At 37.7% G+C, this 27444-nt stretch overlaps 2 protein-coding genes across 2 annotated transcripts; one reads left to right on the forward strand and one right to left on the reverse strand.

The window, feature by feature from the left end:
- The first annotated feature begins 6821 nt into the window (after positions 1 to 6821).
- Positions 6822 to 15484, forward strand: LOC129283073 (ras-related and estrogen-regulated growth inhibitor-like). The gene is made up of 4 exons (XM_064114005.1): positions 6822 to 6876; positions 8772 to 8845; positions 9900 to 10104; positions 10733 to 15484. The coding sequence occupies exons 2-4, from the start codon at positions 8819 to 8821 to the stop codon at positions 10918 to 10920; spliced, it is 420 nt and encodes a 139-aa protein (XP_063970075.1). The 5' UTR covers positions 6822 to 6876; positions 8772 to 8818; the 3' UTR covers positions 10921 to 15484.
- Positions 15485 to 17362: 1878 nt separating this feature from the next.
- LOC129282664 (uncharacterized) lies at positions 17363 to 27222 on the reverse strand. The gene is made up of 12 exons (XM_054918539.2): positions 27157 to 27222; positions 26525 to 26681; positions 25548 to 25633; positions 24776 to 25021; positions 23626 to 23868; positions 22768 to 23049; positions 21831 to 22118; positions 21096 to 21425; positions 20310 to 20612; positions 19741 to 19850; positions 18698 to 18903; positions 17363 to 17915 (listed from the first exon to the last, which is right to left on the reverse strand). The coding sequence occupies exons 1-12, from the start codon at positions 27218 to 27220 to the stop codon at positions 17873 to 17875; spliced, it is 2358 nt and encodes a 785-aa protein (XP_054774514.2). The 5' UTR covers positions 27221 to 27222; the 3' UTR covers positions 17363 to 17872.
- Positions 27223 to 27444: the final 222 nt, after the last annotated feature.

Genomic DNA, 27444 nt, shown 5'->3' on the forward strand with positions numbered 1-27444 from the left:
TGATATCTACTCATGATATAGAACTAATATCTGATATAATTCTCTAAGCCGGGTGAGTGTTTCATAAAGCTGTTCGTATGATACGAGTGACTTTATGAACAACTGGTAATCATTTCACTTTGTTAAATTATACACATAAGATGTTCATTGATGGTGATGTAGTTCCTGATATAGGGTTACCAGTCTTTCGAAGAGTTGTTTCGTATCTTCCGAAGAGCTTTAGGAAACACCCGCCTGGTACTGTGTAACACTATTGCGATGCAAAAAAAAAAGAGGAAGTCGGAAGCTAATTAAGACACTCACACATCTTTATGAAGCAAGAAGCATCCATCTCGTACATGACTTGGAGAACACCCAACCTAATTTCAATCAAAAAAAAAGAAGTAGGGAGCTAATTAAGACACTCACTCTACTGTATCTTCAAAGTGAAAAGCGGAAACGGGTCTTTCACTGCCAAAGGCACAGAATTCTTTATCAGCAGAAGAAATAAAATTGAAAAATGGGGCAATCAAATAATCTTTCTATTTGTCTTCATTTTTTCTGCTCGTGTCGCTCTCACGTTCGAATATCAAGAAGGTCAGGCGCCGATAACCCCTATCATGAGAAATATTTATTCCTCTCGTTTCTGGTTAAGCATATTCTTATGTATCTGTTATTTTTAGTGTCAGGGTGAATGTGCTCATATTGTATGCCCCAAGCACTGATTATGTAAAAGTATTGTCTATGCCACATAATTTTTGTTATAACCAATGTGAAAATCAAATTCCATTTGAAGGACAATAAATGCAAAGGCGCATAGTTAGAAATGTTATGAAATGTAGAGGATTTCAAAATCAAGACAAAATAATATAGTTGTGGCAGGTTTTCATTTTTGTTTATTTTTTTCTCAGTTCTATGAGAAATAAGATGAGGGTATAAGCTTTTGTTTTTATTAATGTGTAGATTTTGTCTTGGGAGTAATTGTCGCTAGGATGAACATGATGAATAGAGCACAGTCGAAAAAAGCAGGAAAATGAACAACCAGCTACGACGAAATGTACTTTATAGATGGATGTCTTTTTTCATCTTCTATAATACAGGGAAAGGATGGCCCCTGGTGATAATTATGTTCCTTTCCGATAGATCCCAGCAAATCACACCCCCTCCCCCTCAGGGTAGCTTAATACACACATGAATGTCCGGTTTAGTACCTCAATTGCCCCCAGTTTATTCCATTATGATTATTTGCCTGAGGAAAAGACACATTAAAGCCATCTCAGCACCCTTCGCCGGTATGTCACCAAAGTGCACTCACCCCGCAAGGGCGGGAAGAGAGTTAAAGTGGAGAAACTCCAACAAAGAGGACATACGAGTGGGAAGGTACGGATCCCCCAACATACCTAATGTGACTGTGGTGACTTGGCATGTGTGTTTACTCTCATAACTCGTTCCGGTGACTTACTAAGTCGTCCCGTCGACTCCACATAAAAAACTAGAGGTTAACTGATGTAGAACTAAAAAATTGAGGACCACACCATAAATTGGACTTTTGAGTTACACTGTTAAATTTGTGGTGTCTTAGTTCAACACCTATGGGTGTTATTACTACCCCCTTTTGTTGTAACTCCTACACTCTGTGGTGTTATGATCAACCTCTATGTTGTAATTTTAACACCTCACGCTGTGGTCTTGTGGGGGCACTAAATGGTGTCAATTTTAACACCCAGTTTTGTCGTGCATGCATCCTGTTCATACGCCTCACTAATGTGTTCCCTTAACTTACTTTATGGCTAGTAATAGGTCATTTGAACGTGTTGATAAGTCGTGACAGCGATTTTGTAAGTTATGGGAACGGGTTTCGAGAATAAAGATCATCTTAGGGGCTCCATGGTTAGGCGACCGCCTTTATAAATACCAAACATAACCAGAGTGATTCTTTAATACATGTATAGGCCTGTCCACATTGGAAATTCTGTTTATCATGATCTAATATGTAGAGATCCTGTGGTCGAGCTCATAAAAAAAAATAAAAAATGAAAAAAAGGGGCTCTACGTTGGATTCACTACATGGTAGGCCTAAAAAACACACTGAATTTTGGTAGCTCGTAAGCGACGTGCATCATGCTTTAAAACAAGACGATTATTTAGTCTACTTTTTATTACGAAAGGCTACCCAAATTCATGCTACCCATAACTTGCCACTTCTAGTCATTTAGACACAATGTGTCCTTGAATATTTGTCAATACAAAATCACAATTTAAGACAGGTTTTGACCCCAAATAATATGTAAAGTAAAGTTTGAAACAATAAAGAATCCAAGAAAATTTCCGAAGAGGTCAATTCCTGTAGGGTGAATGCACAATGATATCTACAGTGGATATGCAGTGCATATCGGAAGCCTTTACTAAGGATAGAGATAGGGATATGGAGAGTTAGACATTAGAGTCAGAAAGAGTGAAAAAATAAAAAGAAGAAAATGCACGATGCTTTCTTCAGTAGATATGAAGTGAGCGACTCTATGACTTTAATCAAATTTTATTGTAGAAAATAGGAAGCCATTGATAAAGAGAAAGAATGAATGAGAAAGCGAGAGACAGAGAAAGACAGGCAGACAGAGAGAGAAGAAAACAATGCATAATGCTATCTCCAGTAGATATGAAATCAGCAACTCAATGATGTTAATCAAGGATAGAAAGGGGAAGGCCATTACAGTGGGAGATAGAGAAAGGGAGAGACATACAAAGAAGAAATAGTTTTTGTTGGGTCTGCATGTGATTTTGTGGGTGTGTGCGTGGGCGTGTGTGTGTGTGCATGGGCGTGTGTAGGGAGAGAGAGAGAGAGTAAAGTAAACCAGTTGCAGGGGCCGCGGAAGCGGGGGACTGGGGGGGGGGGGCTTCACCCCCCACACACACTTTTTACCAAAACCATGTACAAAAACGTAAAAATTACCATATGATTGTGATTTTTTGCATGGTCAGCCACCTCCCCCCCCCCCCCCCCCCCACTTTGAAAACCGTTCCGCGGCCCCTGATTTGAGACCAAATTAGACTCAGGTAACACAATTAGGAAAGAGGAATTTTATCCTCTCCTTCCTATCCCAAAATTCGACCCCGGTCTCGTCTGGAACCCATCACTAATGCTAAGATCACACCAACGAACCCGCCCGACCAAACCGACCGATGATTTATCATTTAGGCCCTAAATTTAAAAGACTGTAGTTGCAGCAAATGGTTATTTCACGAGAAAGTCTTTTTAAATCAAGGTCAATTGTCAAAATATCATCATTCATCTAGAGCTAGTACATTGATGTAAACTTATCTCTGTAAAATCATGAAATTTAAGCTCAAAATCGATCATTCTGAAGATTACATGTTCTAACACAACAAAGCATATGTGGGATGATTGCTTCGAAAAATACCCGACATTAATTTGATGGAATTCCGTGCTTATTTTGCTCATTTCTCAGTACTTACGCATTTTCTTCCAGAGCTATATTGATTTTTATTTGATTTGATTTGATTTATTGTTTCACATTCCACAAAAACGTGCATCTTGAACATATGAGAAGATGATGACAAAAAATACATAATTGTAGTGTTTTACAAAGAAATACAATATCGTGAAATATGAGAAACCTATTAAAAAATATAGCTTGTAGACATGGGTTCCCAGAAGAAAATAATCAAGGATTAAAAACTGCTAACGCAATGAAGCGAGATAAATCAAATGAAGAAAAATAATACATTATAAAGAGTTCTACATGATATAGTCACTCGAGCAAGGCGCTTACCCACTAGTGTACGATTGTAAAAGAAATATTTTCAGCCGACATTTAAAAGAATATAATGGGGCGCCTGAATTATTATGGGTGTCTAAATTATTCAAAAAGGAAGGCCCTGTAAAAGTAAATGATTTAAGGGGATGAACAGTGCGCTCTGGGGAAATGTGGAAATTGTGTACTTGTCGAGTTGGGTAGGATTGGATTCCTTGATTTTTAACAAGTAAATCAGAGAATACACTCGGTAATTCCTGTTTATTTAGTTGCTACATAAATATACCAACAAAATAATCATATAACTCGGTTACTTTCAATAACTTGTTTGAATAAAATAGCGGATATGTATGAGCAAGAAAGTCAGAAGAAGAAATTATCCTCATTGCTCTTTTTTTTTTTTTTAAGTATGGATTCAAGTTTTGTCTTAGAGGCATTTCCCCAGGCTAAAATTCCATTATTCAGATATGGTAACAATAAAGTAGAATACAATAATTTCAAAATGTGATGCGGAAAATGAGGTTTAAGTTTATCAATGACTCCGATATTTCTTGAGAGCAATTTACATAGGTGATCAATGTGAACTTTCCATTATAATAAACAATCAATAAAGATACCAAGAAATTTTGTTGATTCAATTTGTTCTAAAACATTACCATGGCACATAATGCATACAAACACTTTGGTAATAATTTCGTTGGATTTTGTTCGAACTCATTTTGAGATCGTTACTACAACTGGTATTTATCTTTAAAGGAGAATGAAACCCTTGAAACGAGCTGAATCCATATCAAAGAGAAAAATCAAAGAAACATATTGTTGAAAGTTTGAGGAAGATTGAATGAATAATAAGAAAGTTATGAGCATTTGAATATTGAGATCACTAATGCCATGTAGATCCTCCCATTGGCAATGCGACCAAGATCTGTGATGTCACACACGTACAACTCCCTCATTACTTTAGTACTTATTTCACTTATATTCTCACTTTTATAGTGTCTATCACAAGGTGAGGTGTTCTCTTTATGATAGGACAAGCACAGAGGCTTCACAACATTATATCATTGATGAATCGTTTGTCATTAGAATGAGCAAAAAGAGATGTTTTGGGGTATATTTTCAGTGTCCAAAAGGGGAGAGTTGTTCATCTGTGACATCATAGATCTTGGTCGCATTGCCAATGGGAGGATCTCCATAGCATTAGTGATCTCGATATTCAAATGCTCATAACTCTTCTATTGCTAGTCCTATTTTACTCAAACTTTTGTTGATCTTATTCTTTGATTTTTCTGCTTTCACAAAAGCTATCTTGCTCCAAGAGTTTCATTCTCCTTTAAGATAACGTAATAACTTTGATGGGCGTCCAGTCGGTTTCGTTGGTGTGACTGTAGTATAACACAGTGTGTGTTCCGAATCTCGAGCATGGTAAAGCCACATGTTTACACACATGGAGGTGAGGTGTGTGAAATGACGTTCTTTGGGTCGCTCGCGGTCACGTGGTAGCCCAAAGCGCCAACTGCTTGATTCGGCTCCTACTTTCACACGCCATGTGTTAGAAAGCTCTCCCTTGGAATGTTATTTTGGTTTCAGAAGCAATCTTTCAGGTTTAAGTTAAAGTGTTTTTCACATCACCTGCGTTCCATTTCCTCTCTAGGTCTTTCTCCCACCCCCCCCCCTCCCTCTCTCTGTCTCCTCTGTATTTTCCTTTTCTCTCTCTCTCAGTCTCTTTATCTCTTTCTTGTAGTTCGTTCTCCCCTCCCCATTTCACGTTATTCTCGTATTAAGCGTTGAAATTTTGTTTTCGTCAAGCAGAGCTTTAATTGAATATGCCTAAATGTAATTTCTCCTACACTCTTCTTTTCTGTAAGTATGTTTCTTTGCGTTTATTTTCCTTCAGTTTCTCTGTTTCTCAGTCTTTCTCCCCCACTCTTTCTTTAGGGGCTACTCTTCATATTTCACGTCATTCTCGTATTAAATGTAATAAGACAACCCTCTTATCGTTGAAATGTTGTTCGTGTCAAGCAAAGCTTTTAAATATGTAATTAATATCACCTTCACCATATTCACGCCTAGGGTGTGGCGCTACAAGGGGTAGAGTGGCCGCTCTCATACCAATAAGCAAGAAAAACATGAAGGAGAAAGGGGGAAGATGAAAGAAGAGTATCAAAGAGAGAGGTCTGGGTCAAATACTTTATTTTCATCTCTCTTATCAAATTCAGAAAAATTATGATGTCACTTGTTGACCGTCTTGCTTTTACCAAAAATCAATGGTGCCGCCCTGATACCTACCCCCCCCCCCCCGGGGCTGTATTTCTATCTTAAACTATTTAGTTTTACTTTACACAACACATCCTTAGAATTAATAGCATACATCATAGGCCAAATGTATTCCTGGCTTCGTCTTTAAGCAAACTAAATTTCTATTGATATTAAAGTTAATTGAAATACATAATATTTTACTTGTCATTTTACATAATATGCCAATATGAATATAACGTTATTATTCAGGAAGGAAAACTACGAACATATGATTTTACATTATGTTGTTGCCATCAGTACTTGCATAGCCTCAATGCATTTACTCCTCACGTAATACCTTTTTCGTTGTCTCTATTTCTGCATAAATAGGGGTGTTGAATGCATAGATTAAGATCAAATCCTGTTTAAGTTGATCAACGGCGGAAATCTCTTCCAAAGGGTAGGGGGACCGGGGCTGGAAAACTTGACAAGCAAAAAAAAGGAAGGTAATCTCGTCCAGAATACATGTTTTATTTCGCTTCCGAATGGTGTATTTCTTTCCATCATAAAAGAACAAAAATAGTAGGGCGGACATTTGATATTGTGTCTCCCCTTCTATTTTGGGTAGAGGGACGCGTCCCCCCTGGGATTTCCGCCCATGAGGTTGATTATTATCTTGGTTTATCTCGTATTTGTATCATGTCGGTCGTGTTATTGTTTAACATTTTCAATAATACTTTTAACCTGTAGATCTTATTTCCCCTGTGTTGATCAAAGAAATTCTTCATTCTTCTTTTTTTTCTCTCATATCTTTCCTTTTTTATTACAGCCATAACAGTGAGATATCTGACAAAGAGATTTATTGGAGAATACGGCCAAGAAACGGGTAAGATAACTAGGACTATTTCTTTTTCTGTTTGAAATCAGTGAACTTTTCAAAAATATGAATGTAAAAACAAAAATTATTGGGAATTAATCATTCGAAAATTGCAAAATACAGTAAATTCAGCTTCATACACAAACGCAGTACAAAAAAGCACGTTGTTTAAGCCTATAACTCTAACAACAAGTTGTTTAAACTTTTTTGTAATTGTTTAAACTTTTTAAACAACATGTTTAAAAAGTTTAAACAGTTGTTAAAAAAAGTTTAAACAGTAGTTGTTGGAGTGACGGGCTTAAACAACGTGCTTAAGATTTTAACCAGCGTTTTTACAGTGTGAAAAGGGTCCTGGACCAAAGGAAGAAAGGGAAACAACAAAACAAAAATAAAAGAGAAGAACCTAATTCCCAACCATCCGAAAAAACAAATCTTACCACTGTTGAGAATAAAACAATAAAGAATAAAAAGCGAATACCAGAAGAGGGGGTAAAAGAGGAAATTGTTTTGTGCTGTAGGTTAAAAATGTTTACGTGTTTACCAGTGACGCGGCCTTTAATTTGCAGTGGATTATTATATACATAATGACCCGTATTCTGAAGTCAGGTTTAACAAAGACTACGGATCTAACTCTGTGCTAAAATTATGGAGAGCCAAAAGATCCCAAATTCTGTTTATATTCTATATTTCTTAATGTTTACTATTAAGTTTTCTTTTGCTTTCATAATGAAGGAAAATACTCCAAAGTACTTCAGTTATTTTGTTATTTTCCGTAGTGAATTATGATTATTTCATTTAGTTTTCTTCAATTTTTCAATATTAGTATTTATGCTCTATTCTTTGTTTATATTCGAATGTGTCACCATGTTTTATATTTTTGTTTGTTTACGAAAGGTCCCAACGAAAACCAGCTTGTTGCTAATTGGGCTACCCTTCTTTTACATATTTGGAATAAATAAATAAATCATTCCCAGACAATTTGGGTGTCATATGAGTTAATAAATTGGATGTGCACTCTTAGAGATACGTGCCCCAATTGGCTTTCCATAGTTGAACCACTTAAACCAGGGTTTAATTTAAACCTGAGTTCAGAATACGGGTCATAGATTTTAATGCCGGGTTCTTGTGTGATCAAATTGCCTCAGCCACGCCAGAGAAAACAGAACATTATCTTTCTCGGCAGCTGCGCTCTCTCGCACACCTAAAATCGAATCTTCACTGCAGTGCATTTTTGTATGCCTTGTTGTAGGATCTGAACTCCCCCCCCCCCCCCCCTTCGCCCCCACCCCCGTTGAGAATTCCTCGCTACGCCAATACATATAATAACACTAGAGGCCTTCGAACCTATCACCATTACTGCAACCTAAATAAGTTATCTTGGATAATTAATGAGCCCTCTTGAGGGACTCGGTGTAATATTTCCGGTATCACAAATTGACGGCGATGTATTGCTACGGGTGAATGCGATGGTTGGTCAACCAAATAGACATTGAACTCGGCCTCGAGTAGGGCAGAAATCGCCTGATTACATGTGTAAATCACCTTCGAGTACGTGAACGGGTTTGTAACAAAGAGTAAAGAGTGGTCATAGGGCTGGTGAAATGTCGGAGAATGAAGTTCTACCATGTGAAATCTTTAAATAATAACGATGCGGTTGAGTTTCGATAGGAAGAAGCAGGGGTGGGGGATGACTTAAAGATGACGCCCCTTTTTCACAGCTAATGGTGTTTTCGCCTTTTCGTCTCTTGTCATTACACGCCCCCCCCCCCCCCTTCTTTTTAATATCACCCCCGCCTCCATCCATGTCTCTTCCTCTTTTTTTATTTTACTGACGCTGCATTTGACTTTGAAATAAAAATATTGTTCAAAAAATGCATGACAGATGATAAACGGTTTCTTTTCAGAATGCCGATATCACCACCAGGCCAAGATAGACAACGATCTCGTTTCCATGGAGATTCTCGACGTTGGACCCGAGGTATGAATATGCTCCTTAATCTGTTACAACTCAGCCAAATATGGCTATTTTAATTTTTCATGTAGAGCATATTTTCCCAATATAAGAATACATGAAGTGATATGTGTGATTACAACATAACACACATGTAAAGTGAGGCCTCTTTCAAAGGGAAATTTCTCATGGAGTATTGTGTGTGCAGCGCTTTGTAACCGAAAGGAAAATGCACTATATCAAATCTATAGGATATAGGGTTATCAAGTTATAGAATAACATACGGAAGTGTAGTTCATGAATGACGACATTATATTAGAACTTGAAAAATATCATAAGTCTTTTCCGTTGCTGGGTTTTGTTAAACTTTCACTGAATGTTTCTCTCAGTTGTAATGTTTTTTTATCAGAGTGAATATGGTGAAGGGTGTACATTTCGACACATAATAAAATCACCTGAACCAAAGCCATAAAAGTATAGATATAGGCCTACTGATCGAATCTACACCATTGGATATTAAGTTCCCCCAGGAGACACACTTAAAGTTTCATTTCACTCCTCCTTCCAATCGGTCCATCCACCGCCAAAATGAATTGTAAGAGGAATACCGTCCTTGTACGGAAGCTTTAAGCGTCATTTACTTGTCGACATGTCGCGATTTTCTTGCCATGTCGACATATTACTTTGTATAAGTATATTAGACTGGTAATGTATCTCAGCATGTCAATATGTAACTTTTTAAAATTCGACTTGGCAGAATAACATAATTTTGCCATGTCGACATTTTACTTTACTTTACAATGTTGGCATAAAATGATATTAATTCGACGTAGCAAGATACTATATCCCGCAATCTCGTTAGGTAGATGGCACTTTAAAGCTCTCTTTCTCTTCAAGATGTAATTCATAAGCCAAAATTCTCTTCTTTTGAATATTGTATTGTATATGTGAGAAATGCGACAGTCTATGGATCGACTGTATTGCATGCTTTTATTCCAATCACTATGGCTTAATATCAGTTGCAATCAGAACAATATTACCCAGTAAAATAATTTTCATGTTCTCACAAACTCCCCTTCAGATCTCCATCAATGACGAGCTTGTTGCCTGGGCTGATGCAATTCTTCTTGTGTACTCCATTACTGATCCGAAAAGCATGAGGGCGCTTCACGATTTGAGACCAAAGCTGGATGAAGCTAGAAGCGTGAAAAGTACCCCTCTTGCCTTCATGGTATTGGGAAACAAATCAGATTTAATGCACGCGAGGAAAGTCTTTACCAAAGAAGGTTTGTATACCTGGAAACGCCGCCTTTTTTACATTTCCTCTTCAGTCGGAGCAGCATAAAAAAGAAAAAGAGTAACTCATAATGTGATAAAGCAATATTGAACTTGAATTGTGATAAAATATGATAAATGATAAAATGATAAATGATAAATCCATAATTTATTGTTCGAAATAGACATGAAATGAAATACTCCGAAAATTTGCTTTGCCCAATTGATCGTGGGCCCGGCAGCCGCTGTGCAGCGCCAGATCGACGAGGATAAATATATTACTAGGAAAGAATAATCTAGCATTTATGGACACATTCCATTACGTTTTTTCCATCTTCAATATCTGGCGACATGTTTTTTTAATATGAAAATAATTTTTTTTAATGACATTCTAGAGTTGGAAAGAAGTTTGATTTATTGAATACAGGCATTGTTGACCAGTGTCATTGTGTTGCATTGTGCTGCACTGAACCAAGATGATGTGAGTAGGTAGGATTATTCTCGAATGCATTGGGCGCTCCTGAAGCTAAAGCCGGGATGCTATTAGTTGTGCTTTCTAGTATCCTTTGAAAAAAAAATGCTTTCTTCCCAATATCACTATTATCCCATGATTTCTCCTCTTCTTTCAAATTCTTTCAGGAGAGAAGTTTGCCAAAGAACTTGGGTGTTCGTACCTCGAAATCTCCGCAGCGGACTCTTACCAACAAATCGTAGATCTCTTCCACGAGCTATACCGTGAAGCCAAAATGTACAAACTCGGAACCAAATCCTCGCTGCTAGGTCGGATGTTCGGGCATGCGCGTGAGAAGAAAACAATGACGCTTTAAAGTTATAATCAGTGTCAGCTGATAACTATATTAATGGACTCCACTCCGTAACCATGGTAACGCGGGATGACATACGCTCGAACATTACCATGCACGAGGATTATGCCTGTTGGTCGAAGAGGCTCGAGTCTATTCATTAGAAAGAATTGCGGCATGGAGATGAGCAACAGAAGATGCGAGGACGAATCTGGACGTTCCGAAAACCTTGACTATCCGTCATCACTCATCACTCCTGGACTTCCCAACTCATCTTAACTAATCTAAACCCATCCTGATTCATCTCAACTCATCTTAAATCATTTTAACTCACCCTAACTTAACTCATCTACTATTCTCAATCACTAATATACTCATCGCCTCTCATAAGCCAATCGCTGACAGGACTTCTCAACTTTCCTGAACTCATCTGTTCTTCTGCGACAAGTCGTTATTCTCATCAGATTTACAGTCCCTTTAAGGACTTTATCTTACATAACGAACGATATTTTTCTGTCTTTCTTGCCTTTTAACGTTTTTCTCTCACTCCACCACCCAAAAAAGCATTTAGAGGACAAACCACATGATGAACCGACATCCTCCTTTACGTTATGTACGGCCATTCGATTGCCGTGTGAGTTTAGCATCAGAGGTTTGGGGAGCCAACCTTGTCAAAGTATTGTATGTAGATCTTGTAGAATTTCAAACTGAGTTAACAGTACCTTAATATACTTAGAGGTGAATCACGAATGAGATATTAATGTCAGATAATTTCATTTCTTCCTAGATGGTAATGTGTACTTGATTTTTAAAATCCAACCAGTATCGTATTAAGGTATTGGTTCTTTTAAAGTGTTTTTGTTCCTTTCAAGGTACCTTAGATATACAATTGGCTACAATTTATCTTTACACTGGTTCACTGTAAAGCAAAGTATTATTTTCAAGATTTTGTTAACTTTCCACTGTACGCATCTTTTTCGCAGTACGTGCCTCTTCTATTAACTAAAAGCTACACCCCTTCAAGGTCATTACCTTTCTCTACCTGGTATTTCTCTTGTTACACCCTAAGTTTCCAAAACCTGGAGACACATTAAAACATGTCTAACTTCTGAAACTTTAAAAGGAACCTGAAAATATTTTTTTTCTCAATTCTTAATTTCCTTTAACATTTCTTGGAAAAGCGCATTTAACACTCTCAACCGCGTAGCAGGATTTAATTTTGGAGGGGGCGGTAAGTGCACGCCAAGCGTGCCAACACTTAGGGGGGAGGGTGCAGGGAGGGGGAAGTTTCCCCCCTCCCGCGCGGAGCGCGAAGTTATTGATATCTCGTCAAATTCAAATCAAAAGAAGGCGTCTCTTGCGTCTCTAGTACCCTTATCAACTCGAATATTCACTTGCTGTGGTTTAAAAAAAAATAGTTTTCGAAAGAAATTATAAACGCCCATAAATGGGACAAGATTGGAGAATTTGAAATAAATCCTCTTACCGCGCGAAGCGCTGAAGCTGAAAACGTTTTTATGAAAAGAGAGAACAAAAATGATATAATTATGCCTACCTTGGTCACATCAGCTTTGAGTGTAAAAAGTTTGTCCCCATTAAATTCCGTTAACTCATATCGCAAAACAGAGGAGAAGACGGGTCTATACAGGAAGTAAAGAGGCCCAATTCCTTCCCGGAAATGGCGTTGTAGCTCTGATTTTTAGAAAATTATCTGAAAGTTTAACCTGTTCTAATTTTGATATTACTTAGATTATATATAACTCGATTAAGAAGAAAAACGAGCTCAAAATGTGAAAAGGATGATGCAAGCTAGAAGATGGACATTTCTTTTCCCATGCTAGAGAAGCACGGAAACCTCTGTGATTTATTTTAGAAGAAAAAAAAATCGCTCATATTAAGGACGTTCCACAGTTAAAGTGAAATCCATGTCATTTACACCAAACTTTGCACATAGATACTTTAGAACCTTAATATTCGAAATATGCAAAAAATAACATAGGTCCATGTGCTTGATCTTTTGCTATAGAACTTCAAAGTTCACCCAAATTGATGTTCTTAAGAATTGCGCATTCAAAAGAATTTGGCATTTTTAGACCTCGCAAGAACACTACATTGAGTATAAACCTCTATTACTCTGTCAAAATACATGAAAAAGTCATCAAATTTCGCAAGAGAATTAATAATTGTATCGTTAGAATGAAGAGTCTATTTATAGTGCTATTTGTTTGCAACTTTAAGTCTAACAGCACAGTCAGTTCTTAAAAATGGCGTAAAAGATAACAAAAACCCAATCTCAAAAATGTGAAATTTCAATAACAGACTACAAAAGTACAATAAATGCTGCACTTTATTCAAAATCCATGTCATTTTCACCAAAATTTGCAAAGTTGTAGAGGAAGCTATACCTAAGAGGTACAAACATTAAAAAATAGGGGTTCATGTGCTTGTTTTCAAATTATCCGCATTTTTATTAGAGCAAATGTGCTTTTTAAAACACCAAAAATGCGCCAAATGCTTTGTATCTATGTGAAGAAAAATCAAAACCACTCTACCATTTATTCAAACTCGGGGTCATTTTCGTGATTCTTGGCAGTACTGCAGAGTAAAGTATTTTGAAATAGTAGAAATATTTGTTTAAATGATCCATGGAATAATTCCAGTTTTTTAGCTTCATAAAATAACGCATCGGATCTGCAGTTAGGGTGCAGATGATGAGAAAAATCAGCTCATATCCACAGCTAATTAATCACCTGTTCATCCATTGTGACGTCAGCGCGCAGTGTTAAATATGCGCACAAACATAACTGTGGAACGTCCTTAAGCTCAGTAATATTCAAAATTTCAAATCAATGGCGCAAAACAAGACGGGAGATGGATGTGCAGTGATATAGAATAAAGTTTAATATCGTACATACTTTTGCATATACTTTGCCAAAAATAACTTGCTGAAAAACGGAATAAATAGCATTTGGGGACTCGGAGAGCGACGGTACTGTTTACCCGCTCCGAATAGAAGAGCCAAAATTTTGTGTCAATGCAATAAATACTTTTCATACTCTTTACACCCATGTATACTTCATAATTTCTGGCAAGAATATACGATTCCCATGGCCGGGAAGGAGAAAAACGGAGTAGAAAAAGGTGTGGGAAACAAAAGGGAATGGTAATTTTTATATTTCTCCCGCGCGGAGCGCGGAAGCAAAATTTTTAGCATGAAGAGATAAGAACGCCTCGTTTAGGTTGTTATTCTTTTGACCAAAAAGGAAGTAAAAAATAACAAAAGCTATACCTTTCTTCCCTTTTCTCCTTTCGCTTTTTCTTTTTCTCCTTATCCCCTTCTTTTTTTTCTTTTTTGGGAGCGTTTTTGGGGGGGCGACCGCCCCCCTGGCTACGCGCCTGAAAACTCTACAGAGTGGATTTTGAGTGTTACAAGTCCAGTTTAGTATTGTATTAATGTGGTAATTAAGTGCTAAATTCAGCACTATAATATAACAGGGTTCCCAGCTTTTCAAGAAAACAAAATTCCCTGATTTTCCCCTAATGAAGTTTAAAAATTCCGTGATAATTATTTAAAGCCATTCCCGGTTTCGCATGTTTTCTAAGTTGTTCAGTGAATTGCATGTTTTTCAGTATAAAAACAATAAGGTAAAAATAGGAATAATGTATTTTTATTATAATGTATAATGTAATGTGATTTATGTATCATGTAATAATGTTAATTTAACCTGCCGGCCAACCTGATAGGTTGCCGGGCCTGGTATTTGTTATCCGTGATCTTTAATAAAGACATGATGTACTAACTTAGTAAACACTACAAAACACCATAACCAGTCATTCAATGGATGTTGTTTGGATATGCAACACGCTATAACAGAGTCTGACTGACTACCGTGCTTTCGACTATTGGACCGATCAAAATTCCCTGATTTTTTCCTCATTTGAGGCATTTTTTCTTTCCTGATTTCAGGTATTTTTAAAATCAATTTCCTCGATTTTTCCCTAACTGGAAAAAAGTATTTAAAAAAAATCCCTGATATCCCTGATGGGCTGGGAAACCTGATATAATGTCATAGTGAAGCACTATTGTTGCAAAATATGGCCCACGACGTGCTTTTCTCTTAATCCAAAACTACAAACCATAAACAGAACACATTGCGCTTAGAAACACCAGTAGTAAGCGCCTTATAAATGTTATGTATTATTATTATTACAACCTGTCAGTTTTAGCACCCAAAATACTGAAAATCAGCATTACGTATTGTAGCCACAATGCAAGCTCCTAAAGTGCTGTATTTTTTTAGAGTGTATAATCAATTTCCAAACAGAAATTTACAAATGGTAACTTTTTTTCGTTTGAAATAAGTATACAGAAGATGTAATTCTACATAAACAAGTTGTTATCAATTGACTATTACTAGATGTTGTGAATGAAACTCTCATTTTTAAGAGACCGCGTTATTGTATCTTAAAGTATTGTACATAAAGAAATAATTTCTTAATGGAATTCTAGATAGATTTTTATGTGAATGAGATATTGTATTTTACATCGATGTACATTGATAAAGAAAATATACATTAATTGCAAATTACTTTTGCTGTCGTGCTCTCGTTTTTTCCAGTCAATATTTTTTAGATTTTTTTAACCATTATTTTCGAAAGCCGTACAAAAAGGTTATACAATCGAATATTTATTTTTGAATGCCAGAGAATTGAACTATTTGAACGCAAGTGGCAACCTTGGAATATTTACAGGATGGAAATTTTCCATTCTAAAGGGAAATGCCTACCTCGTCTACCTGTCTACAATATTCCTGGTCTATTCCAAATTTTCTGGCCAAATAAAATCACAAATAAAGAACTACTTACGCGATGTAAACAAGCATGACAAGAGAACATGGGAACCATAATCCTCAGAAGACGATGGAAATGGATTGTACATATTCTTAGAATGGATGCCCAGAACATCACCCATGTAGCTCTCCACTGGACCCCTGAAGGGAGAAGAAAGAGGGGGCGGCCCAAGATCACATGGCGCAGAACAGAAGAAGGAGAACTAAAACAGCGAAGGCACACATTGAGAACTATACAGATCTTGGCTCAGGACCGACAGAAGTGGAGGACATTCGTTGCTGCCCTACATGACAATGGAGGCATAGCGGGCAGTAAGTAAGTATTCCTCGCTCGCGTAGGTAAAATAAACCTACAAAATAAAAGATGGAACATAGAATTTTGCCTACTTCATCGAGAAACGAAAAGCAGAGACAAAACGTGTATTCAGAAACAGACTTTTAATCGTATTTCCATTTATTTTTGTAGTTTTTCAATACTAAACAAATACATTACTGTCGACAACTATGACGCTGCACTGGTCTCGATGCAAGACATTCTAAAAATAGGACGAAAGGGAGATAGAACGGTGAATGTTTCTTCTTTAAAGGGCAAGTCCACCCCAGCAAAAAGTTGATTTGAATAAAAAGAGAAAAATCAAACTAGAATAACGCTGAAAATTTCATCAAAATCGGATGTAAAATAAGAAAGTTATGACATGTTTAAGTTCCGTTTATTTTTCACAAAACAGTGATATGCACAACTCAGTGACATGCAAATGAGACAGTCGATGATGTCCCTCACTCACTATTTCTTTTGTTTTTTATTGTTTGAATTATACAATATTTCATTTTTTACAGATCTGACAATAAGGATCAACTTGACTGAACCATATAATATCAAACAATGCTAATTCCACATGTTCAGGGAGGAATTAATCTTTGTGTCACTTGACAATGGGGAGATAATTAGAATATTTCATATTTCACATAATAAAATACAAAAGAAATAGTGAGTGGATGACGTCATCAGTTTCCTCATTTGCATACCGACCAGGATATACATATAACTATTTTGTGAAATTAAGCGAAACTTTGAAATGTCATAACTTTCTTATTTTACATCCGATTTTGATGAAATTTTCAGTGTTATGTTTGCTGGATTTTTCTCTTGTTATTCAAGTAAACTTTTTACTGGGGTGGACTTGTCCTTTAATATGTTCTCAATCTTCTTGCTGACGCACCTCTTACAGCCGGTTCATTTCAATGGAACATAAGCATCAATAATAATAATCTCTCCCTCTCCATCTACTGTTCTAATACATTTTGAATGATGTTATGTAGAACATTGCAAAGTTCACAATTCTTCATTAAGCAGACCTACATGTAGATACCTAGAGTCATGAAGATATACACTCCAAAAACTCTGGTGTTGATTTAACACCAGCCCGGAATCTATATATGTCCACACCAGAGACACCAGAGAACTGTTAAACAACACCAGTTTTGTTTTGGTCTAACACCAGATAGGTGTTTATTCAACACCAATTAGTATCAAAACAGCATCGGTTTGATTCCAAACTGGTGTTGTTTCTATACTTCTCTGGCATGTCTGGTGTGGACAAATATAGATTCCGGGCTGGTGTTAAATCAACACCAGAGTTTTTGCAGTGTATGTTTTCCAGCTCATGCCCACTGCATGTGAAGTTATTCCTTGGCCTACATAGAAAATTCAATCGACATAGAATGTAACACTTATTTTGTTTGCAGTTACTCCGTTAATAGACATGTATTACAGTAAACTTTGAATTATGTCACCTTTCGTCCGATAAAGTGTCAACTCAAAGGATTCAAAGACGGACTCTCAGTTATACTCGATTTATCATTTTGAATTAAATTTCTATGATCACCACGATTCGCACGATAAAAGACATGAGATGATTATCCAAGCATCACCAGTTATCCTTCTTGGTCGCTTCTGGGAAATTCAAAGTTGACCATTGATTTCTGCTAGGACTCGAACCCAAGTAGTAGGTGATGTTAAGGACTTGAAGACCACTCCACTAGATTCTCATAGACACAAACCTATATACATGATATAGGGCGCACTGCAAATAAACACCATTTTCACTTGGAGAACGTCAGTATTGTCAGTCTGATAGGTTGTAATAAATCACAGATTCACTCTGCGTCCTGCAAAAATTAATATGAAAAACAATTTATGTGTGCCCACAAATAACATATTTTTTTCAACTGCTCATTCGTAAAAGTACATGAGAGCTGACTGATAAAATTTAGTAATCTCATTTTTCATGGAACATTTCGGGGATTAAAAGCATAATAACTGTTTCTGATGTAGATACACTTAGGGGAAAAAATCGTTTTAACAACATTCCATCTGCATACCTGTCCAGTGGGGTCAGAGCAATGAGGGACCCGCTTGATACAGAAATAGAACTACAACTACTTTTTTCATTGTTAAACATCATGGAAACAGGGACTAAGCAGCCAAAAATCAAGGGTTCCGTTGTATAATTAAAATCATCGCAAAGTTAACATACTTTTAAGTCTTTATGAAACAAACCGCTGGTCAGACAAAGCTTCTGAGGGGAGAGCTATTGTTAGTTGACAATGGTCCGACCTCCACCTCTTTGCCTGAGCCATGCTAGAGCTAACAATATTTTTCTGGGGGTGCTGCGTATATAAAACCCCATAGGTAGCAACGCTGGATGCCAGGTTGGTTGGTAAAATCTAGAAACGAATTTTAACAAAATAACCATTTTGGACAAAAACTTTTGTCTTGCTTTTTTGCTTGTAAAATATTTTTGACAAAAAAATCAGCTCTATTTAGGAATGAAAACACAAAGTTTTTGGTTTGTCGCGTTTATTTTTTCCATACCAGCACCCCTCTTCAAAATTCGTTTCCAGGCCCCTGGCCTGAGCAGAACGTTCCGACCCGACTTCGCCCTTCCTACCTGTGCAACGTGTGATGAGTCCTTGATCTTCTTGGTAACCTACTTAACGTCCTACTGGCCCTGACGTGGTAAGGTTGGTTGTAGGTATTGCTTTCCGGTCGTCTCATCAGGGCTACCCGGTTATTCAGCGAGTTCAGGTAGGAAGAGTACTGGTGCTGTGAAGGGTTCTCGTACTCGTTCTCCGATGGTCGACGAGTACGGAGTTTCTGCAAAGAAAAGAGCTAGAAGGTTGTATTCAATTGGTCTACAAGCGGCTCATCTACTCAGATATCCTGATACCACACTGGTTAAACTCATTTTAGTCTAAGTAGATCTAAATGCCGTTTTCTGTACTCTGCACTTGGTGAAATACCCACTAAATTCTTATCTTAGTTAAAATTTGCTTCATTAGCTGTTTATCAATGATTAAGCCATGTTAAACTAACTGGTTATGATACGAGATCTTACAGGAATAAGACAAAATTGTAAATGTGATAAATAGCAATTGTATACCAAGTTGTCACTAGACTAGACAAACTGGTTGTAGGCGAACTAGGATTTTACCATGTGGGAAGACACCAATGCCATATAGACAAAACGAGTTAAGACCAATCGGCAATTTGGAAGAAAACAGACACGTGTGAGAGAGAAAAAGACAGAGCAGACATAAAGTCTAAGATGGTAACCGTTTAATGTTTGTTGCTATCTGCTACAATGCTGCAGTCACACTGATGAAACCGACCCAAACCGACCGATGATATATCATAGGAAATCATATATAAAAACTTTGATCGGTCTGGATTCATTATCGTCGGTGTGACTGAAGCATAGCGTCTCTGGAACATAGTCTACAGGCACAGACCTTTGGGTTTGGCAAAATTCGCATAGTGCATAAAGCAGAGTCTGAAATAGTGAGACTATAATCACTATAAAGTGTGGCTGCCTCTACCATTTTGACACAGACGGAGAGTTTGGAGTTTATTCTCCAATCTAGATATGGTATAGCCTATAATGAGTAGAGTGTCAAATTTGTGTCTGTGTTTGTAGACTACGGGTAAACTTACCGCTGGGAAGTTTCTACTGAAGATAAATACTGCAATGAAGTAAAGCAGACAGACCAGAAGAGCTGCACCAAGCAACCCACAGGCGATGATTGGTGATAGACAAGTACTTTCTGCAATTATAAAAGAAACAGGATAATACACGTAATTCTATATGCTACTCTCAATGACTTAAGCAGAACTATTCATCTTAATGTCTTTAAACCGCGTAATGCATATTATCATAAACAGTTGAATGAAATATTCAAATTTGATAGGAAACTTTTATTTATCTTGACTTAGAGGTATTTCAAATGGTAAGGGCAACATTCTTGGAGAGAGGCTGGACAGTCCTTTGAAGATTACAAAGAGGGAGGAGAACCAGAGAGTTGGTTCATGCGTAATTATAGAGCTATGGGTCGTCCCTTAATATTAAGGTTTTCGATGGGTTGAAAAAATGAAATAATATAATAAGGATAACACTTTACAAAATACGTTTTTGAGAAGTGATATAAACAGAATGCGCAATTGACAATGCTCTTCAGCAAAGGCAATACTCTTTATTATTATGGCAGCTTTAAAAACCTAGGTACCTCTTGCTCTGTACATCGACACTGCTCGATCTCTTCCTGGCGTTAATTTTAAGTGTCTGTCCTCACTGGTTAAAATGCCCTTTCGCGTAATAATGCGCATATCGTACGTAGTTCCGGCTTCAAGACCGGTGAAAGTAATGACGTCATTCCTTGTTCTGATAGGCATAGTCCGATGCTTATGTTTTGGCGTTGGAGTAAGAGTGATCTCATATCTGTCACGTGATCCAATAGCGTGTGCCCATTGGACGGTCGCCGAGGAGCTATCAATGGCAGATATGAATAGATCGGTAACTGGTGCTGGTTCTGAGAAAAGACAAAAGTGACAAAATGTAAGCCTATTTTATATCTAAAGGCCTATCGGTTAACAACATAGTCACCCGAAATTGTGCTTTCGTGGTAGGCCTATATCTACGGTATGTAAAGAAGTAAACCTTTACAGCATAAGTGTGCTACCTTGGAAATAAAATATATTGTGTAAAATCCTTTATAGTAGTTGAATACTAACATTTGGAAGTCCCCAGATGTACTACGAATCAATAAATTAAGTGAAGATTATAATATATTGCTGTCTATTTTAGAAGGGTATGGGCAACAACATTGAAACAGAAAAGCATATAGGCCTACTGTTATACCAAAGCACCGAATGGACATGAAATTTTATTATAGTCACCAAAATAAAAGACAAATGGGGCTGGATATAATAAAACGATGTGGCAAAACAAGACAATGGGGAACCCAACACTCAACATAACCACAAGAACGGGACATGAAAGAAAGGGTTCTCACTTGTAGTTGAATTTGTCTCAAACGCGACGCCATTTTGATTATTTACCACCCTGATCGTGTAGCTCGTCACCGGATTCAGATCACGAAACGTATAACTCCAGACTCCTTGGTTGAAGACTACATCCGTAAATAAATCTCCCTTTTCGGAGTAGATGAAAAGAATGTGTGCATCGCTGTTTTGTGACGTCATCTCTATGGGGTCGAAGATGCTATCGTGGACACTTTCGTCGTCATCGTCTTCGTCGTCATCGTATGGATAGGTGTTTCCCAATATAATGATAGTGTCAGCAGTCATCTCACGCACTAATATCCCGGATGGAGGCATCAAGGCTATTATAGGGGGAAAGGAGTTAACATTTGATCAATAATATCTGAATATCCATGCAAGGATAATGATATATAGCGCATACGATGCGAAGGAAAATAACCACGATTTGGGGAGAATGTGATTTAAAAATCATCGTGTTTTTTTTTTCTTGGGGGGAGGGGGTCATTACATAGGCTCCATTCTGAAGATAGCAATAAGGTTGTTTTTTTCTTTAAACATATATACGGCGTTAAGCCAGCGAATAGGCTTTAAAAACAAAACAAAAACAATCGCTCCTCGGAACATGACGTACATGTCAAGGAGAGAAAATAGCTAAAACTTTCAGGACAACATGATATTTTTCGATGATAGTTGCTACATCGGTATGGTGGAGGTAATGGTATTAGACAGAGTTATAATTTTCTCACCTGTTTTTGCAAACATGTGTATTTCCTCACTCCTTGTTACACCAGATGAATAGCCGCTAATAGTCCGAATCGAAACCTTGTAACCTGTGTACGGTTCCAAAGCGGTAACCTGGAGTGAGTTCACATTTTTCTCTACATGCTTGGAGAAGATGACGCTCCTGTCGGATAACCGACGAACCGTGATTTCGTGACTTTCAAAGGAACCGTTAGCCGGCTTCCACAGTAACTTTAATCCGACTGGTGTGATACTACTCGGTAAAATTGATACATTGTTAGGAGCTGCAGGTCCTATGAAAATTAAAACAAGAAATTTCAAATGTCAAAGCTAAACAATCTACGGTAGAATCGAAGTTTTGTATTCACAGAATAAAGTTTTTGCCCACACTGGAATTCGACCTCCCCCCCAACCTTGTCATTTTAAAGTGCAATGATTACTCCATTACAACACAATGACGAGTTGATAGAATCCTTGCAATTTCTCTTAAAGGTCCACGTTTCCAAAATTCAAGAGGGCGCTGTTGTACATACGTACGCGCGACTGGCTGATGCAAGCTTCAAGCAAATTACTTCGACCTTCGTAATGAATATAGCTTCGAGTACAGCACCATTAAACAGCACACTCTTGAATCTGAGAAACGTGCAACTTTTAGCTCTGCCATTCACGTTTATGAATAATCATGGTAGGTAGTCTGATAGAATAAACCGTATTTTCACGCTGGGAAGGAAAGTTCGTAGGTAAAAAAAACACATATTAGCAGGCACGACGTACAACCATAACATTTACCAGAAACCATTCGTGCTGTATTTGTCAGGCATGATTTTGTGGTCATGACCGGTCATGACAGAGCTGTACTTGGTAAGCTCTATACAATCCCTGATCATACTACAACAAAATGTCTGTATATCCCAGTGTAGGTCTATATTAATTGAAACTTACTGGTTCTCTGTGTGGTTCTCATCACGTGATTCGCTCCCGTCACAACCACTTTGATGTCATACTCTACTCCTACCATCAATGAACTGAGACGTCTTGACGCAAAGCTCTCAATCCTGTTTATAGCATGGTACAGATGGTTCGACGCAGAGGGCTCCCTTCCGCCTGATGGCCATACGTAGATGAGGTAGCTTGATGCCTCCGGGTCGGACGTCTCGGGCCAGGCTATGTCAATGGACGAAGTGGTGTAGTTACGGATGAAAATCTGTTCGTCTGGCACTCTGACTAAGTGATAAGGGAACGAAAAAAATAAAATTACGGAAAGCCAAATATGAAATACTGCGGTTTAGTTACGATTAATCTCAGGCGGTTATTAAAGTTCAACATTTGATTTAGGAAAAAACACTCTTTTATTTCGGAAACCGAGGTCCTAATATTACTAATCTTCCTATTGATCACACTTAAAACCTAATTTATTCAATATGATGGATCATACCCTATAATTTAGATTTGATGATAATCTCCAAAGGATTCATCTTTGGTGATTTAGTTTTACCTTGATACGGAGTAGGCCTAAATATATTTTTGGTAATTCGTGCTATTACATAAATTATATCGTAAGACTTTATCTGAAAAGTTGTATGATGAAGAACATACATGTATAACCGCATTTTTCATTATAATTTTCCTTTAAACAGCATATAAAAGGACAATTTTCTTAATATTTTTACGTTGTCATACTGGCACAGACATTAACGGCAGAAAAATATTAGCTGGGTTGCAGTGAAAAAAAAATGTTGACCTACAGATGCTTGTATGTGACCTTGGGAGAATTATCTCCATGTTCGGTTACTGTCTTACCCCTCAATGTGACGAAAAACGAGCAGGTACCGCTGTTTCCCGAGTAGTCCTCGGCCGTATATCGTACGTGTGTCGTTCCGAGAGCGAACAACGATCCATTACGATGAGTCGAAGTTACCCGAGCGACTTCCGAATTGTCCCGAGCCACCGGTTCGGTCCAGTTTATACTCCGAAATGTCTCTTTTGGGTTGGCATTGACCACCATGTTTGATGGACACTGATGGAGTGTTGGGTTTTCCCTATCTAAGGAAAGGGAAATATTTTTGTGGTTAGTATAGTGGATTACATTTGAAATCATAATTATGATAATGGTCATTATATGTTGATATTGGTCCTCTTTGAAAACTTCTGTCATGGTATCGTCCGCCGTGAAATTCATCATTGAGGAACAAACATTCAATTGAAAATCAAGCTTACACTGCAAAAACACCGGCGTTAATTTAACACCAGCCCGGAATCTTTATATGTCCACACAAGAGAAGTGTTAAACAACACCAGTTTGGTTTTGGTCTAACAGGCAGATATGCGTTTATACAACACCAATTAGTATTAAAACTGCATCGGTTTTTATTTAAAACTGGTGTTGTTTCAGTTCTTGTTTGGTGTGGACATATATAGATTCCGAGCTGGTGTAAATGAACACCGGAGTTTTGGCAGTGTAAGTCCCTAAAATACAAGCATATTTTGAGGGGCGGTTGTCCCCTGCTAGGTGTGCGTAGCCCCCTGCTTAAAATCAATTAAAGTTTAGTAGAGTTTCACCTGGACGCAAATCAACTACAAATGTGCCTAGTATTCAAGGGATTTCTGCTTGATTCGGGGACTCGTATCTTAATTTGGAATATAACATAAATTTCTTGCAAAATCTTGCAAAGTCAGCGTGTGTCTTTTACTTCTGATTTTTTAAATTTTTATTTTATCTCATCGGAGGTTATTTATTCACATTAAAATAAAAAAAATATCCAATTCCAACACATCATTAACAAAAGATGAACAAAAAGAAAATATTCAGATAATGAGCTCTAAAATTACCCGAAAAAGTTTAAGGGTGTTTGATTAAGCGACCGACAAGTTGTCCATCAATAATTCATTTTCAAACCATGCCATATCGGCAAACTATTAATAATGTATACTTATAATGTAATAGACATACCTTCTACTATAACATTGAATCTGCATTCTCCTCTGTTACCGCTCGGGTCAGTAGCCCAGTATGTCACTTTGGTCACGCCCATTAGGAACCGTGATCCTATTGGTGTATTCGAACGGAAGTCAGCCAATCGGATGTTATCTGTTGCGGAGGGCCTTTCCCACGTGACCCCGGAAGCAAAAGGTTCCCCTGGGTCAGTTGTGGTGACCACACTTGTCGGGCATGTTGAAAATACTGGGGCTTCTGTGTCTGTATTGTAGAAATGTGAACAGAGAAAGTAATTAATAATACCCGATACAGTTCTGGAATATGGAATAACAAACCATGTTGAGGTACAATTTCAAAGACCAAACAAAAGATTCGAGCGGGAGTCATCAGATAAAAATAATAAAAAAGATCGAGGTAATGTTTAAGTTGTTTTATACAAAACCCAATATGATACAATGAACACAAATTTCATGGGTGATAAGGTTTTATAAATGTAGAAGTGAAGTCACTGTACAGAATGCTGTCATTTTCTCCGTGAATACGATGAATAAAGATGGAACAAATTGATTTTAATTTCGTTCATGTAACGTATATTAAAAACAAACGGCTTTATAATTTTCTGATCATCATTATAACAATTGTCATCATCATTATTATCACAACCACCATCACCATTATCAGCATCATATTCATTAGAAGTTCACCACCATCATCACCATCAACATCAGTAAAAATCTTAAGTCTTGTTCATCATCTTAGGAACCAAGCAGATCTTGTTAATACACACCTTGCACAACGATACTGAAAGCACACGATGCCTTGGTGCCCATGAAGTAAGCTGTGTATCTAACTGTTGTTTTACCTACAAAGAAACTTTAAGATACAATATGTATCACGTCATAATTACTTATAATTTTTAAAGCAATCAAGCATTAAAAAAAACATGAACGGTACATTTGCAGGTTCTTGACCTGCCAGGGACTTTCATTCTTAAGGGGAAATCGCACTGGGTTTGTAACGAGTTCGCGACTATGTTTGAGACCTAAGATTTGGCTGGTTCCTGGGATTCCTTGCTCTGTAAGGTCTCGGAGATATCTTCTAGAAAATATGGAGTCTCTAAAGAGTCGAAGAAAACTGAACATGCTTGATTTATTGAGACTTTTTCAAGGACCTTTTTCCAGCCTTCGCGATGTCTCCATGACGTCCTATAATCTCTATTATAGTTGCAAAGACGCCATGGAGACTAATATCTTCCCAGAATGCTGGAAAATCACCGCGATATCTCTGCAAAGTTCTCATAGACGTCGCGGAGACCTACAGGAGACCCACTCCCAGACCTTTCTCAACAAAGTACACGTCTCTGCGACATATCCAAACAAGGCGACATGTACTTGGCCGGAGAGTCACGGGAATGTTGCTGCAAATTCTCCAAGCAGTCGTTGCGACTTGCGACGTCCGGAAAACCTCTCTGAATCGTCGTCGTAACTAAAAAAGTCACCGAGACGTCGCAGTGACTACTTGGGGACTGTGCAGCAACATCCCCGCCTGTCGGACAAAGCGCTTGTCATCTCTTCTGGAGCCGTCTTCTTGGTTAGACTGAAACAGCTGTCATGTTGGAGATGTCTCCGCGAGTGTAGTCTCTGAGGCGTCGCAGAGATGTCTCTCTTGGTGAGTTAGGGCTGTGGTCTATAAAATGTATCAAACTAAAAAAATATGGTACACAACAATGAAATGATTTGTTAAATTGGGAAAATCCTGTCTTACCTGTCTCCCGGTGCATGCGATCTTAGAGGTATGACCCTCTGCTCTTCGTTGTCAGTAAACTTTGGCTCGATCCATTCCACACTGGCTACATTCTTGCCTTGATCCGTTCCGACATTGATGTTAGTAGGGCACCCTCTCACGTTCACCATGTCTTGTCCTGTAAGGGGAGGAGGGGAGGGGGTGGAGGGAGGGGGGAGAAATAAGGGGGGGAGGATGCCAAAACCGACGAAGATCGTTTATGCACTGATACCGGTTTTGAAATGAAGTTGCCATATTTTGAGTTAATCATGAAAACCGCGAACATGCGTAATATACATGGATGTTTCTCATCCACGTATATACGATATATTTTTGTATGGATATATATACGATATATATTTTTGTATATATGGATTCAACCCCATAGACCGTGTCAATAATGCAGGATTTAAATTTGATTTTAACATTGCACAAACGAAGTTTTGAATTTTATTCGATTAGGCATACAATAATACATCTGTACATAATTTGCCATTGCAAGGAACTGTTTTTACTTTTCATAAGAAAATGGGAGCTAAAACTTAAGGTTTTCAAAAGAAATTGGACCCATAAATTTCAAATGATTGATGTTTGACATTTACGAAAAAACTTACCGAGAACGTAAGCACAGGAAAGAGCTGGTAATATCAACCATATTTTCCACTCAAGGATCCCCATTGTTTTCTGCAAAAGAACGAAAAGAAAAGGAAATAACATGTAAGGGAATTTTATTCACCAATCGTCACTGAATCAGTTGATAGTACTGGAGAAGGCGTTAAGTGTCGGGATCAAAACATCAAAAGAAAAGGTAGGTATATAGGATAGGGGTGGCGATTGATTGAAAGAAAGACAAAGTTGATGTAACGAAGGTGAGACAGAGAGATAGAGGGGGGATCGAGACA

This window comes from Lytechinus pictus, chromosome 19 (assembly GCF_037042905.1).
Source record: "Lytechinus pictus isolate F3 Inbred chromosome 19, Lp3.0, whole genome shotgun sequence".
NCBI lineage: Eukaryota > Metazoa > Echinodermata > Echinoidea > Temnopleuroida > Toxopneustidae > Lytechinus > Lytechinus pictus.

Excerpts from the sequence above, each read along its gene's own strand:
- LOC129282664 (XM_054918539.2), bottom strand. The coding sequence starts at position 27,220 with ATGGGGATCCTTGAGTGGAAAATATGGTTGATATTACCAGCTCTTTCC. Across the intron at positions 23,050-23,625 it reads GTTTTTCGTCACATTGAGGG|TCAGAGTGCCAGACGAACAG; the intron begins GTAAGACAGTAA and ends CTTATCACTTAG. Across the intron at positions 19,851-20,309 it reads GTCGATGTACAGAGCAAGAG|AAAGTACTTGTCTATCACCA; the intron begins GTACCTAGGTTT and ends TTATAATTGCAG.
- LOC129283073 (XM_064114005.1), top strand. The coding sequence starts at position 8,819 with ATGGAGATTCTCGACGTTGGACCCGAG. Across the intron at positions 8,846-9,899 it reads TTCTCGACGTTGGACCCGAG|ATCTCCATCAATGACGAGCT; the intron begins GTATGAATATGC and ends ACTCCCCTTCAG. Across the intron at positions 10,105-10,732 it reads GAAAGTCTTTACCAAAGAAG|GAGAGAAGTTTGCCAAAGAA; the intron begins GTTTGTATACCT and ends AAATTCTTTCAG.